This window comes from Orbicella faveolata, unplaced genomic scaffold, assembly GCF_042242905.1.
Source record: "Orbicella faveolata isolate gen_17 unplaced genomic scaffold, um_ofav_v1 contig_36, whole genome shotgun sequence".
In the NCBI taxonomy this organism is placed as follows: domain Eukaryota; kingdom Metazoa; phylum Cnidaria; class Anthozoa; order Scleractinia; family Merulinidae; genus Orbicella; species Orbicella faveolata.
The window spans coordinates 14,917,501-14,931,895 of NW_028301565.1; the positions used below are offsets into that span (position 1 = coordinate 14,917,501).

The window sequence follows — 14,395 nt, forward strand, 5'->3', positions numbered from 1 at the left end:
CAATGACTTCGCTTATGTCTCACCATGATACAGCAATTCCAAACGCCAATCCCTTGCCTGACAGAGTTTTCAATTTCATATGTGGCAAAGGAGGGGTTGCTTCCTTGTCAGATCTGTTGCAACATCCCTCACCATTGGCAAGGAAGTTTGCTAAACCTGGGCAAGAACTTGATGCAAAGATATGGCTTCAAGTAGAGGCACAGCCAGAACAGGGTCAAAGGGTGTCAAGGATCATTTTGCTAGAGAGCCAGGATGGTGAAATTATTGGTGCACGAGTGAATTCCAGGAAGAAGATTTGTTTGAATTACTCTAAAGGCAGTTGTAAGTCTAATAATTCTTGCCCATTTTGGCATGTTTGCAAGAGCTACCTTGAGGGCAATTGTCAGGGTGATTGTGGTCTCTCGCATGACCTTCATGATGATGGCAATGTAAAGAAGGTAAAGAAGCTGGAAATAGAAAAGCTCCCAAATGGAACTCTGAGGAGTGTTGTTGCCAACAGTCTGCCTCAGGTTTGCCAAATGTACCTGAAAAATAACTGCCAGTCCAGCTGTTGTCCATATCTGCATATCTGTTCTGTTGCCGTCCAAGGACATCCATGCAGTTGTGGTTTGTCACATGACCTAACAGATGACCATAACACAGGAATTCTTAGGCAGTATGATTTGGCACCAGAGAAAACCAAGTTCAACATCATGCAGTGTAACATCTTGATCCCTCAAGGTAAGCAGCAGAGAATCTTTGAAGACAAAGCCACCTCAGCCTCATCACAAGTCAGTCTGAACATGATGGGTTCACCAGTGCCCCTGATGTCCTTGCCAACATTCCAGCAACATGAGAATGTTCTGGGTCCACAGTCACAAGGGTCAAGTAATAGCACCGAAAAGAAGAAGAGACGAAGACCACGGTCCAGAAAGAAGAAGACCAATCAAAAGAATGAAGCTGCTGGAGAATCACAGCATACAAATGCAGATGACATGGAAGAAAAAAGTTCAGACTCAGTTTCAGATAATGAAGATGTACAAGACAAACCTGATCTTTATTCCAGTTCTAAGTTTGCTGTGGATACAAACAAACCCAGTCCAATTTCATGGCAAAAGGACTTTATGGAGAATGAGATTGATGCCACAACATCCATGAAACCAGGCAAGAAACAGAGAGCACAGTCCAACAAAGGATTGATAGCATTTCAAAATGAGCCAGTTTCAGAAATGAATGTAGCTGCTGAAGTAAATTTGATTGATCTTTCTGATGATGAGGCACTTGATGATTGGGAAGGTGTAGATGCTTCAATAGATGATCTATGGACCGAGCCACCATTACTTTCCCAAGTTGATGAGTTTTTCTTTAACAGCTCATTTTCATCAAATGTTGCCGGATCACTGTCTCAGAGCAGTACGTTTTCCAACCCAGCTGACCAGATAAGCCCAGAAAGCAATTCAGACAAATCAGCCATACATGTACAGTCAATTTTCCAGTACATCTGTAACGAACACAATGGTCAAGTTCCTTATGCTTTAATATCACAGCATCCAGACTTGTTTCCATCTGAAGTGATTGATATCGCTGCATGGTTTAGGGAGAACGACAACAGGTTCATAACCATTGAGAATAGCACTGGAGAAATTGAAGCCATTAGAACACACAGCACCAAAGCACGCATTTGTTTCCGATACTTGATGGCCAAACAAGGTTGCAAAGATCCAAAATGCTTCCGTTACCACGTCTGTAAGCATTATCTGGCCAATGGAATTTGTCCATTAGGGAAGAAATGTCAATTTAGTCACAGCCATAGTTTGAAGAGTGCCCACAATACCCGTATTACTAAACAGCTGAGGTTTAAGAGCTTCTCAGAGGAGCAGCTACGTGTTCTGGTCTCTGCATCAGTCCCAGAAGTGTGCCTTGATTACAACAGGCCATCCAAAGGCTGTAAGAGAGGGTTGAGATGCATTGGCATTCACATCTGCAAGTATTTTGTAATGGGAAATTGCAAAAAAGGAGATGATTGTCCATTTAGCCATCAAAACAGTCTTGAGACACCACACAGTAAGCTGGTCCTAGGAAGATATAATTTGACCAAGGTTCCACCCCGTGCAGTGCTCAATGCCCTGCTGATACGTCAGCGGCAACCATCTGAGAAAATGAGGGAGCAACCTAAAACTGGTTAGTATGATACACCTTTAACCAAAACCTTGGTAGGGAAAAGGGGGCTATTAGATATTTGAGTCCTGCATACAGTGAGCATACTTAGAGGAATTATGGGGACTTTCACAAGATCGTCTTGTATAGATGGTTGTATGCATATTAATAAATTAATATTTGTGGATTCAGACCTGTACTTACTTGATTACTAACTCTTTGTTGAGAGAGATTATTGCTAGTTTGTCCTTAAAATAAATGAATAAATTGTTAAGAGATATAGACAATTAGAATAAAGTCATGAATTCAAACATCATCTGGAGAATATAGTTGAAGGATTCCCACTATTATTTGATATTATTAAGGTTGTCAGTATGGAGAATATAGATTTTGATAAAGTTAGCTGTCAGGTGACTATGTGTATAACCATTGATAAGTGTTTCTCAAATTGCATATCATCATAGAAACAGCCACACAAAGGAGAGATGTTCCACGGTACATCTGTCTGGATTTCATACTGGGTCATTGTAGTAAGGAGCAATTGTGTGACCAGTATCACTACAACACACCATACATGTGGCAGTATAACGACCCCAGCAGTGATCACCAAGGAGACACTTGGAAGGGGTTTACACAAAGTGAAAATGAGGCTATTGAGCGGCAGTTCTGTGATGTCAATGTGTTAGATGCAGAGATGGAACATATCATGATTCCAACTCCTCCTTCAGTGCTGTAAGTACAATCTAGATACATGTTTCGTATATATATCCATACTGTTGTGATGTAAATGTGGGAGTGAGTTCTCAATGTCATCTCTCTTTAGTAAACCACAAGCAATTGTGAAGTCAATTGCAAATTTCTGTACTTCTCTTCTAATGTTTCTTGTATTTGGAAGGGGAACAGGGGCAGGGCACAGAAGCAGATTGTTCCCACTTTCCATACATTTTACCTCCTTTTTCCATTTACTCTCCCCTTTCTTTTCAGATTCCTATGCCCCTTCTCTACCTTGCCACTAGAATGTCTCATCAAACAACATTTCAAGAAACCAAGTCATTACAAGCAACTGGTTTATAGTTGAGCTTTAATTATACCAAGAGAAAACATGATCCTGTTGAAAACTGTTTATTCCCCAGTATTGATCCTGGAGAAGGACAGATAAAAGTTAACTTTGATGACATGAAAGCTGAGACAGGGTTTGGACATGTGCAGTTGAGACGTCTGTCCACTAAACCAGCAGTCTTACCTACAGATCATGCTCTGTCGACCCAGTGGGTTTGGTGCTGGTTGGATGAGAAGAGCAACATTTGGAGAGAGTATGGCTCTGAACTAATGGTAGGTTTCAGTGATCAACTATAATTAGTCTCTTGGCTTAGAAATTAGCAGAAGATATTAGATTTACCACGAGTGCCTCCTTAAAGCACGAGAAGTACTGATTCCACAGTAGCTGTGCTCAAATTTGAAGTTAGACTGCTTACTGCTCGCATATTCAAAGCTCAAAGGACATAAAGGTTAAACTCCTCTTACATTTTCATAGTTTGAAAGATTTATTTTTTGTTGATCTTTCAGCACAAAATCGAATTGAAGTTTTCCAGAGGAGCCCCATCCTGTCAATTTAAAGAAAGGGATGAAGATTTTAAGCTGTTTTTTTGCAAGGTACCCATGTACCAGCAGAGCATTAAGCCACCAGTGACCATAAAAAGAGTAAGGAGAAGGCCTGTGTTTCGATCATTATCAGAGATACAGAGACTACAGAGGTAAGGAAAGCACTCCTTCGTTACTTAAGTACAATTCTATGGATTGCATTCAAACTAATAAAATTTAGTCTTACGTAGACATTCATCTGACTCATCACGCAATCAAGATCCTCCACTATGGGAAGGAAAGATTGTGCCGAACACACAGCAGGCTTACAGTATGATAATTTTTTGTACATAATTTTGGGTGCTTATAGAAGGAGAACTCTTCATGCACTGTTAAGTACTATATATTTACAGTGTTTTTAATCCTTTACATTACTTGAAGAATCCTCGTTCTGCAGTCTCCCTCCCCCCCCCCCCCCCCCTCCAAAAAAAAAAGATATGGACAAAAAATTCAAGCACTTATGGTTCGAGTGTATTTACTGTAGAGACAGCTAGCGATCAGAACTTGAAAGAGCATCCCGTGAAAAGCGCGGAGAAAGCCGCGTTAGCCTTTTTGCGATGATGAAACTTGCTTTCACCCATCTGTTGGAAATGAACCGTTCCTTCAGATTGGTCAGTTACCGGGTAACTCTTTCTTTATTTTTAACCAGTCAAATCTAAATCTTGATAAACACAGTTTTAATATTTGAGTTCCTGGAGTTCGCTCCATAACTGGCCATTTCCGAGTGATCTTTTGCCTCTGTTTTAAAACGAGTCCTAGTGCAAAACATTTCATATCAAAATGGGTTTGATTTGCATCAAAACGAACCTGTAGGCAGAACACATTTTCATTAGAATGGCTGTGCAGGAAGACTCGTTTTGACACAGAGGTAAATTAGGCAACTCCGAAATAGCGTATCTGTAACTGTGAAGGAACTGAATTGGTTTATTTTCAGGCCCCTTGAATTGCCAATTCCTTTGGAACCTGAATCGCCACGATCTCTCGTAGCTTCGGCGCCAGGCCGCGTTCCCTATCAGTGGACGAGTGTCCCTGAAACTGAGGAGTTCATACGCGTTCCTCTTCCCACAAGCTCAGATCAATTCAAACTGGCCGAGAGCCTATTTCGCCAGTCAATGTCAGAAAACAAGGCAGTTATTACCTCCATTGAGCGGGTTCAAAACCCTTTTATGTGGGAAAAGTATGCAAGGTAAGGTTTTGCATTTTTTACACAAGGGATTTTTTTCTTCTTCGATGATTCCTTCGTGTTGTAAGAACTGTGCGTCCCGAAGTAAGCAATACCTGACTGTATTGTTTGGCTAGCTCCACGACCGGAATTTATGGACTAACTGCTACGCTAATATATTGGGGCTCTCTACCCTCTATGTCACGTGATGTCATATAATGAATGCCTCACCGACCACGCCCTCCTCAAGATGATTGGGCATTGGCCCTTATTATTTTTTGCCTTATCATAGTCCTCGACTGCAACATAGTCGATAAGCATACAAAAACTCGACCTGGCCAATATCCAGCCATCTTTACTTCACACTGATGGTCTATAACAAAAATAAGTACCTCAGAGATAGAATGGATAACACCCCTAAATTTCCCCTTTCGATTTGAAATAAGCCTGGGTGTTGACAAGACAGTAAAAACTTTGAAGACATGATTGATTATCGCGGTTATATGCACAACTTAAGCAGCAGTTCAAATATACGATCTTTCTCATATTCACTTGTACAGTAAAAACATTGCGTTTATGCTCTGCAGAAAGAAAGAACAAATGGAGAAGAAGGCGCGTATCAAAGGCAACCCGGTAAATGAAAAGTTATTATTCTACGGAACCGACTTCAATAATGTCGACAATATCTGCGCGGAGAACATCGACTGGCGTGCTCTTGACGAAGATCGTGCGGCTCAGTTTGGACAAGGCGCTTACTTCACGGAGGAGGCAGCTTTGAGCAATCTTTACTGCAAGCAGGATTCTGAGTGTTTCCGTTACGTGTTTCTGGCTGAGGTGCTGGTGGGATCGTTTGTCAGAGGTGAGTCATCTATGAAACGGCCTCCTGTCAAGGATGAATCCGCACCCAAGAAGGAGCTGTATGATTCATGCGTGGATAATGTTGAGAAGCCCACCATTTTTGTGCTGTTCGACGCAGATCAATATTATCCTACCTTTTTGATTAAATACAAAACCAAATCGAAAGTGGTATGTTAGATGAGATCAGATGAGTTACGGTAATTACGCTTAAGCTCGCCTTTTGTTGCACTCAAGACGTATAAGTTATATTTATAAATCTTAGGGCTTTAAAGTTTCTTAAGGTTTCTTTCAGTAGAGTGCGTTTATTTGGTCAACGATGAAAATGGGCTAGGTGAAATGAATTACAAAACAACAACAACAACTGGAACGTTCTTTTCCTTTTCTTTTCTTCAGAGTGTCTCGTTACCCTATTATCCATCTCGGTGTATTCGCAGTGATTCACCAACATTACAGGGTTCGTACAGGTCATGGAAAACCTGGAAAGTCATGGAATTTGTTATTTGAATTTCCAAACCTGGAAAGTCATGGAATTTAAGTTAGGGTCATGGAAAGTCATGGAAAAGCAATATGCTTGGCAAAAATATATTTTAAAATTGACAAACTAACAGACTATTCAGAAACAGGCTTTAATTTCAGTAGAAATAGACAAAATCACACATTTTATGCATTATAATGCTGGAAAATGCGTTAAATAAATGATTGTTTTGATACTGCTGTGAGAACAAATGCTTAACATTGGTCATGGAAAACTCGGAAAGGTCATGGAAAGTCATGGAATTTTAAAAGCTTCAAAGAGTACGAACCCTGAACAACAAGAACAAGTGCATTCTGGACAGGCCGCCCGTTTTTTTGACTTGACCAATAGACCTAACGTTCAGTTTACACCACACAAGTAAATGAGCGTTTTTTTCCTTGCTTATGAATACCAAGACAAAATGATTCAGTTTCCTTTCTTCTGCTGCCAAGGCGGAAATGGGAGCCAAATAGCCTACTCGGCTGGTCCAGTTATTTCATAGGATACAAAGAAAGATTGACAAATATCGAATAGATGTCAGTTACTCCTCATCGGTACTGACTGGGTATTTACTTGCGTGGTTTATAAAACATAATGAAACAATTATTTACTTCATGGTTTAACTTAAATCATTTGTTTACTTTTCACAAGAATGGAAATTGAAACAATTGTGTGCCCTGGAGAAGTCAACTGCTTCATTGCACAGTCATTTTTTCCGACTGTACAACTCGGAAACTCGTCGGGACGTTATGATTGCACTCAAGTGTTCCCCCGACTGCCCGACTCGGAAACTAGTCGGTCCTATGATTGCATACTCATTCTCTCGACTGTACGACTCGGAAACCCATCGGGCGCTTTGTGAAATTTGCGCACTTGTAATCCGTACTGTTCGACGGAAATTTTTCAGCGCTTTCTGATCTTCCGTCTGTGCGACTCGGGAAATTCGTCAGGCGCTTAGTGATGCACACTTAGCTCCGAACTGTACGACTCCGTAATTCGTCGGCGCTTTATGATTTCCCGACTTTACTACTCGGAAATTCGTGGGGCGCTTTATGATTCTCTACTTACTCGCCAGATCGTACTACTCGGGAAAACTGGTCGGGGTCTTATGATTGCAAATAAGTGTTCCTCCACTCATACACAACTCGGAAACACGTTGGGGAGTAGTGTTACCGATTACTGTACGACTTGGAAACTCGCGGGGAGTTGTTTTACCAATTACTGTACGACTCGGACACTTGTCGGAAGTTTATTTATCGATTACTGTACGACTCGGAAACTCGTTGGGGATTGTTCTACCCACTGTAAGACTAGGACGCTCGTCGGGATTAGTATCTGCACAGTTATTCGAGATTGTACGACTCGGGAAAACTCGTCAATCGCTTTATTATCGCAAGGTCGCTATGACTCTGGAGCTCCTTGGGGGCTTTAAGATTGCAAATGTCTTCTCTGGGCTGTACGGCTCGGAAACTCGTGTGGCGCTTAAGTTTTATGACTTGAAGTCACACTTGTTCGCCCGACTACATGACATGTTTTCCCCAGCTGTCGTGGAGTCTTGCGAGTGAACACTTGTTCTTTCGACTATACAACTCGGAAACTATTCGGGCGCTTTGCACCTGTACAGTTGAATCTCTCACTGCACAACTCGTTGAACCATTCGGAAAAGTGTACGCTGTTATCAAGATTGAACAAAACCTCGTGTTTTTATACGAAGTTTTTGAGGCCAAGCGACTTATTTCTGAAATACATTTGGAATCTCGTTTTCTTGGAACTAAGTTAGAGAGATCGTAGAGGCCTACAAGAGCATTATCTGCTTACTGAGGAGATATGACTTACATGTACTTGTTCGTCTTGTGTGATCGAGATATGACTATTTTAACTTTTCAAACGTTAAGAAGATCCGTGAAAATGCGGCAAGCAGTTTTCTCTGATGTTCTCCCGATTATCGCCGGAGGCTTTTAACGTCATGAAGACGAGAAATACAGCAGAGCTCCTTTGATGCAATTGTTTGGGTCTAATTTATCGGTAACACCTGAATAATTGGTGCAAAAAAAATTAACTTTTTTATGTTTCGGACACTTTTGACCAACGAATGGGTTGTAATGTTTTTGTACCAGTGGCTCACCTAAAATGACCGCCGCGCCGGGTAAAAATTTCTAAATTCATATTGCTTTCAATTCATTGGGATCAGTGTCAGGGAAAAAAAGAAAAAAAAAGAAAACAGAAACTAAGTGAAGAAATAAAACTGAAGTAGTATTACTTGCTCATAGGATACTATAATGGTTTCCATTAAAGGTAATTTATGCGTTTTAGGAGGTCCTTTATCCTTCAGCTTGTTGTAGAGTGATTAAGGAAACGTTTTTAAAATTCAGTTTGCTTGAAGACGGGCTCTGTCCGGTCTTCTTTTAACGTAACAGTGGAATTGCTCTCCTGTTGATTGTGCCGGTATATATTTCTTGCTGCTGTACCAAACTGAACTCGTAGGTGTCTCGTACTGCCGGTTTTGTCTTCTTAATTTTTTCTCTGGATTAGGATATTTGACGAGAGAGAACGTTGATTCCTCGCAACCGACTAGGAAGGTGGTAAGCGTAATGACCTAACAGCCAAGAGAAGCATTTCAGCAAAATAAGGAAACATCTCTCGAGCGTTGCTGATCATATACATGATCATAAATGCAGCTTTTACAAGCACAATCAACAAGGGCGTGTCCCTGCTGCCTTTAAAATATCTTGCTACTTTGTACTAGCATGTAGTATAACTTTTTTGAAAACTCACCAGGTTGCCGCTACATTTCTTTAACTGTTAAAGAGAGGGTTCCACGAGAGACGCGGAACACTCGCGCGACAAGCGGCTGTCATTAAAAGTCACTGGTCGTAAATCGTAGAGCGGTTTTCATTTTAGTGTCGAAAAGTAATCGGTTTTGAATTATTACGCGACACGATTGGCTTAAAAATCTCGCGCCGCTTTTTCATCGAATCAGTAGTAAAACTAACACCAGTTGTTATTCATTTGCACACGTTTTCCCGCGCTTTGCGTAAGCTACATGTAATTCGAGTTTTGATTGGTTCACTGTATTGACTGTATTGTCTCTGTCCTTTGTGATTGGCTAGAGTGATACCTTTGGTTTTGGTGTTACGACACTCAATTGAAAACTGCTCTAGGCTTAATTGTACTAAACTGTTAACTGTTATGTGCTTAGCAGCGTAATGGGTTCGTCTGATATACAAATCTTTTTCTTATAACACATGTATATTAAGTATTTTGGGCTGATATCATTGGTAGAAATTATGTGAGTGGTTCAGCCGATTTCAGCCCAGTGTTAAGACCCGCGGGTTTTCCCGACATGATTCGACAATAATGACCCGACGGACCCTGGCAAGTTCACTGGCTTTCTGGTTATCATTTACGCATGATCTCACTAAAATTGTCATTGCTTCCACGTTCAAGTAAATGTCCGTACATCAACCAGAGTCGAATGACTATGTTTTTGCCAGGCAAATCATGTTCATATATTGACATGGTTAGTCCGTTTGATCATAATCACATGACTCTGGCAAATTAAATTTACCTGCCGTCTAATTACCCTGATCTTACTACATCTTGCCTCTGTGTTTAACTACTGCACGTCGACGCAAACCAACCGATTTATCGAATCATAATATGTGATTCATGAGGCGAATCACGTTTTGAGATCGCGGGTCTACACTCAGTACTGAAATCGACTGCCGTCATTATCAAGACTTCTGAAAGACTGAACAACTATATTGAAAACAGGTATAAAGTTCAACCAGTAAAGGAAGGCAAGTCGGTTTTCCGATTTAAGTCCCATCACAGAGACTTGACCGAGCCCACGATTTTCGTTGTAACGCGAGGTATCCTTGTGACGTGTTGAAGTGATATGGCAACCTCTGTTCACTGTGTTCGCGAGGCCTCGGTTCAATTTCTTGATGGGTTAATTTTAGTAACGGGACCTGTTCGGTAGATTTTTACGAAGATTTGCCTGAAGACCGAACTTGCTTCCAGGACTGGCACGTGCTGGTGTAATCTTACTTACGTTTTAAAGGTCATTGCCAACCTGTGACATTAAAATTGAACAGAAGAATTGAATTAAACGACATTCAACAAAACGATATGACGTAGTGTGAATCATTACTTATATTGCATGACGGGTTACATGTCTAACTCCTGTACGGCTTTCTCCCAGGCCTTCACGGTCAACTGATTTCGCTGACATATCTCAAACAAACCGCCCCGGACCACGTGACCCGAAACGATTGACCGTGGCGAAATATTGAGGCGTTGGAACTAGGCAAGGTTACACATGGAGTTCGCTCCGAATCAAATTACCAACTGACGCAAAAAGAATTTTAATTCGATCACTCTTGATCGAGCCAGTTGTGTTTTGCAGTGCTGTGGTACGTGGGCCGGATGTTAGGCGAAAGACAAAAACAGTTAATACTAATGATCCCAAAGGACTTCTATTCAAATGGCTGGTCTTTTTGAAGACCATTTCACAGGCCGTTGGTCCCTGTCGCGGAAAAAGTAATCACGTGATGATGGATATTTGTAGAGTACTTCACTTTTTTCGCAGTTACGCCTGTCATACAATTCATTCTTTTTTTTATTACGGCAGAGTTTAAAACATGCAAAATCATCATCAAGTGTTCACCTTTGTGAAATCTACAACCAAACCAACAGTGCGTGAACTGAGCTGCCTGAAAAGAGGACACGTGGCAAAAGGCAATGACAAAGATGAACGTGATAAGTAAACCAGTAAGACCCCAAACTCAAAGGCATTTTCCGTAATTTATAGGGAACTGTTGACTGGCCTGTAAGAACTTCTAAGTACTTTAGCTCTTATTCGTGTCGCGCATGGTCTTACACTGACGTCCTACTTGAGATCTAGAAACAAAATGAACCATTTTCAGTACTAGTGACCACAGGTTGCCGAATTGTTTTGGACATGCATATCATTAACTTAATGATGGTCATATTCGTATTCTCGGTATCGGACTGAAACTAGCTTGTAATGGAGGCTCATGCGGGGAATATTATTAAAAAGAGAGAAAAATCATTTGCATTTGAAAAGACTCCACGCATTAGCCTCAGTTGCAAGCTAGTTCCAATCTAATACCGAGAATACGAATAAGGCCTTTTTTTTTAGTTCTGGTCACGTGACTTCCCAAAACGTCTAAAATCTCGAGAAACTCTTCAGTTGATTAATATGGGACAGGGACAGATTGGAGGTGATGCTCCGAAATCTATGGAAAGGGAGCCGGTGAAACGTTGCCCCAGCGGACGGACAACAGTAGACAACCCTTGTTTAACCCTCTACACGAGTCACCACTGACACGTTCATTTCTGGGGCGCAATTTTGCGAGAGACTTTTATTAACGTGGTGCTCAACTGGCAGTAAATTAAACAAGTCCAGTCCCTACAAGCGTACTGGTGCTAAGATGAAAATCTGACCATTTAGTGACAATTTCTCTGAAAAGCGATTGAAAAACATGTAATAAATATTAGTGCTATTTAATTAATTTAATAAAAGTGCAATTTGCCTGAAAAGTGTTTATAAAAACATTTCATAAATTATTGCATTATTCATTACAATATGCCTGAAAATTGATTTGAAAAACATCTCATAAATAATTGTAATATTTCTTTGTAAGTTACCTGAAAAATGGTTTGAAAAACATCTCATAAATTATTGTATTATTCATTGCAATTTGCTTGAAAAAGTCGAGTAAAGATATTGTTTCCCGACTCTGTAGTGCACATAATAAGGAACAAGATACCGAAGTAGAGTCAATGATCTAGCGATCACAAGCACAGCGACTTTCTCAAGTGAATGTGGCGGGAATCTATTTATCACTTGAGCTTGGGTGGACCAAACAGATTCCCGCCATATTCACTTGCGACAGCGTCAAAGGTTGGGATCGCTAAAACATTGACTCTGCCTCGATATCTTGATTCTTATTATACCTGAAAAGTGATTCGACAAACCTGTCATGAATTATAGTATGATTCATTGCAATTTGCCTGAAAAGTGATTTGAAAAACATCTCATAAATTATTATATTATTCATTGCAAAACTGAGTAATTTGAAAAAACATGTAATAAATTATTGTAGCAGTTTTAAGGCAGCATATCTATTGGAAGAGCCTTGTACAACAAGACTTCTGCTAGAATTTGCGCACCGCATAAAATGGATATTAGTGAGATTAAAATCGCCATGGAATGGTCCAGATACCACAAATCCGTATGAGCAAGAATGTAACAACAATCACTGATAAGCAAGCCAACCATAAGCGCTGCAGATAGTCCCGAGTCCAAGGCACTGCCAAGCATTGCTGAACTACGAAGCTTCCTGGATATGTAGCACTGGAGAGCGGCCAACATGAGGTACAAAACACATCCGACGCCCAGGATGGTTGCCACAAAAACCGTTTTAGTAGGATGGTCCTTTTCAATGATTCTCTTGATTGACAATGCAGTTGTCAAAATCCCGCTCAAAATAAACGAAACCGCGAACACTACGCACGCTATTCTCTCTTTTTTGTGGCCCAGATCGCCGTTCTTCGTGCTTTTAAACCTCCACAGCACAACTGACGAACACAAGACGGCATTTGCAGCGTCGAATGCCAAGGCGAGAGCGGAAGAACTGTCGTAGGCGCCAGCGGACTGAAACGAAGCAATAGTGATGACAAGTGAAACTAAGATGCAAATCGCCGTCACCCAAATAGCTGCCTTTCTCCATCGCTTACGAACATGGTCGGGTACTTTTCTCTTCTCGTGATCTTTCAATAGATTTTCGTCCATAATCGACACGCAGTGTTTGTTTCCTGGTTTTTCCAGTTCATCCCTCTGATCCTTGATCGGAGAGAATTCCGCGGTGAAGTTTCGCGAAATATAAGGCGGCAAAATGCAATGGTTAGCTGAATCGGAGGAATTCGAGCTCTTTTCTGCATCCAAAAACGCACTCGGAAACTTTTCCTCCTCGCTGTCGGAATTAGGATTTCTTCCATTTCGTCTCCACGGACAGTTAATTGACATTGAACTTCTACTCCAGTATTTTACGAGTGAACGTGCAGTCGACAGTCTCGTCAAGAATGATATGTCATGCATTCAACGAGCGCGTTTAATATTCCATTTTGAGAGTAAATGCGCTATTCATAAATTTCAGGCCTGAATGATTTCCTTTGAAAAGTCAAGACAAAATCGATTCGGTCGAGAAACGACTGTTGGTCAAAACAATGTTTGTTGAATGCAACTAGAGGTTGAAACAATAGGGCCAATGAAACTCGATGTAAAAGTTAACAATATATATATACCAAGTAAAAGAATTTATGAGATAGTTTATAACAGGACAGAAATTTAAGTGAAACTAGAAGGTCACATCGCGAAGAAAATTGTTACCATTAAAGATCAGGGAAGTTTTTTCTTCAAGAGCTGTCGTTCTTCGTTGGTGGGCAATTTAAAATGTTTCGTCTCGCATCACTTCGCAGGTGAATATGGTAAACTGCGCTCAAGAACGTTCAGGTGTTTTGGGCAATTGCACTTCATCAGGCCTCTACTGAAAGCGTCATTCGGTCTGGTTTAAGGCAGACCAAGGCAGGGCACGCGCGAAAACCAAAGTAACCATCTTGCTCTTCCCTGAATCAGACTGAATTAAGTTCATACTCAAAGGTCCTCAACCAGCTACCACACTCTACACACTTCACTAACCATGCATATAGAACTGTACACTTGTCGAATCATGTACGTTATATACATAAGTTGTTGCCAGCTAACAACATCTGGATTGAACGAATACCTTCCTAAGTTCTTAGTGTAGAGATGAACTACTGAACTTACCGAGAGAAAGAATTTTCTCTAACACAAGATGACTATCATAATTATATCCATCAGTTCAATTGTCCGGAAATAAAAAGCCGTTATCGTTCGATTTCCTTCCTTCGTCCTTACGCTTCGGCTACGCTATAAGTTCACGTCTACATGGTACATTGCACAACTGAAATAGTGCACACGGCTATCGAAAACTGGAATATTCGTTTTTATTTTGAATTTGAATGTTTTATCAGAA

General features: G+C 40.8%; 2 protein-coding genes across 3 annotated transcripts in view; one reads left to right on the forward strand and one right to left on the reverse strand.

The window, feature by feature from the left end:
* The window catches only part of LOC110050618 (uncharacterized), an 11,444-nt gene extending 1,003 nt beyond the window's left edge, over positions 1-10,441 (forward strand). The window contains exons 1-7 of one of the 2 annotated variants that reach the window (XM_020756534.2): positions 1-2,160; positions 2,601-2,868; positions 3,270-3,468; positions 3,703-3,890; positions 4,712-4,963; positions 5,527-5,798; positions 6,191-10,441. The exon at positions 1-2,160 is cut by the window's left edge and continues 1,003 nt beyond it. In XM_020756534.2, coding sequence (XP_020612193.2) covers positions 1-2,160; positions 2,601-2,868; positions 3,270-3,468; positions 3,703-3,890; positions 4,712-4,963; positions 5,527-5,798; positions 6,191-6,234 — 3,383 coding nt within the window. In that variant the 3' untranslated portion in view covers positions 6,235-10,441. Of the gene's footprint in view, positions 2,161-2,600; positions 2,869-3,269; positions 3,469-3,702; positions 3,891-4,711; positions 4,964-5,526 lie in introns of both variants that reach the window. The other variant, XM_020756533.2, reaches the window with a different exon arrangement.
* Positions 10,442-11,669: 1,228 nt separating this feature from the next.
* On the reverse strand, positions 11,670-14,352 carry LOC110050633 (transmembrane protein 163a-like). The gene has a single exon (XM_020756550.2). The coding sequence runs from the start codon at positions 13,435-13,437 to the stop codon at positions 12,448-12,450; it is 990 nt and encodes a 329-aa protein (XP_020612209.2). The 5' UTR covers positions 13,438-14,352; the 3' UTR covers positions 11,670-12,447.
* Between the last annotated feature and the right edge of the window lie 43 nt (positions 14,353-14,395).

Coding starts and splice junctions, on each gene's coding strand:
- LOC110050633 (XM_020756550.2), bottom strand. CDS start 13,437: ATGCATGACATATCATTCTTGACGAGACTGTCGACTGCACGTTCACTC.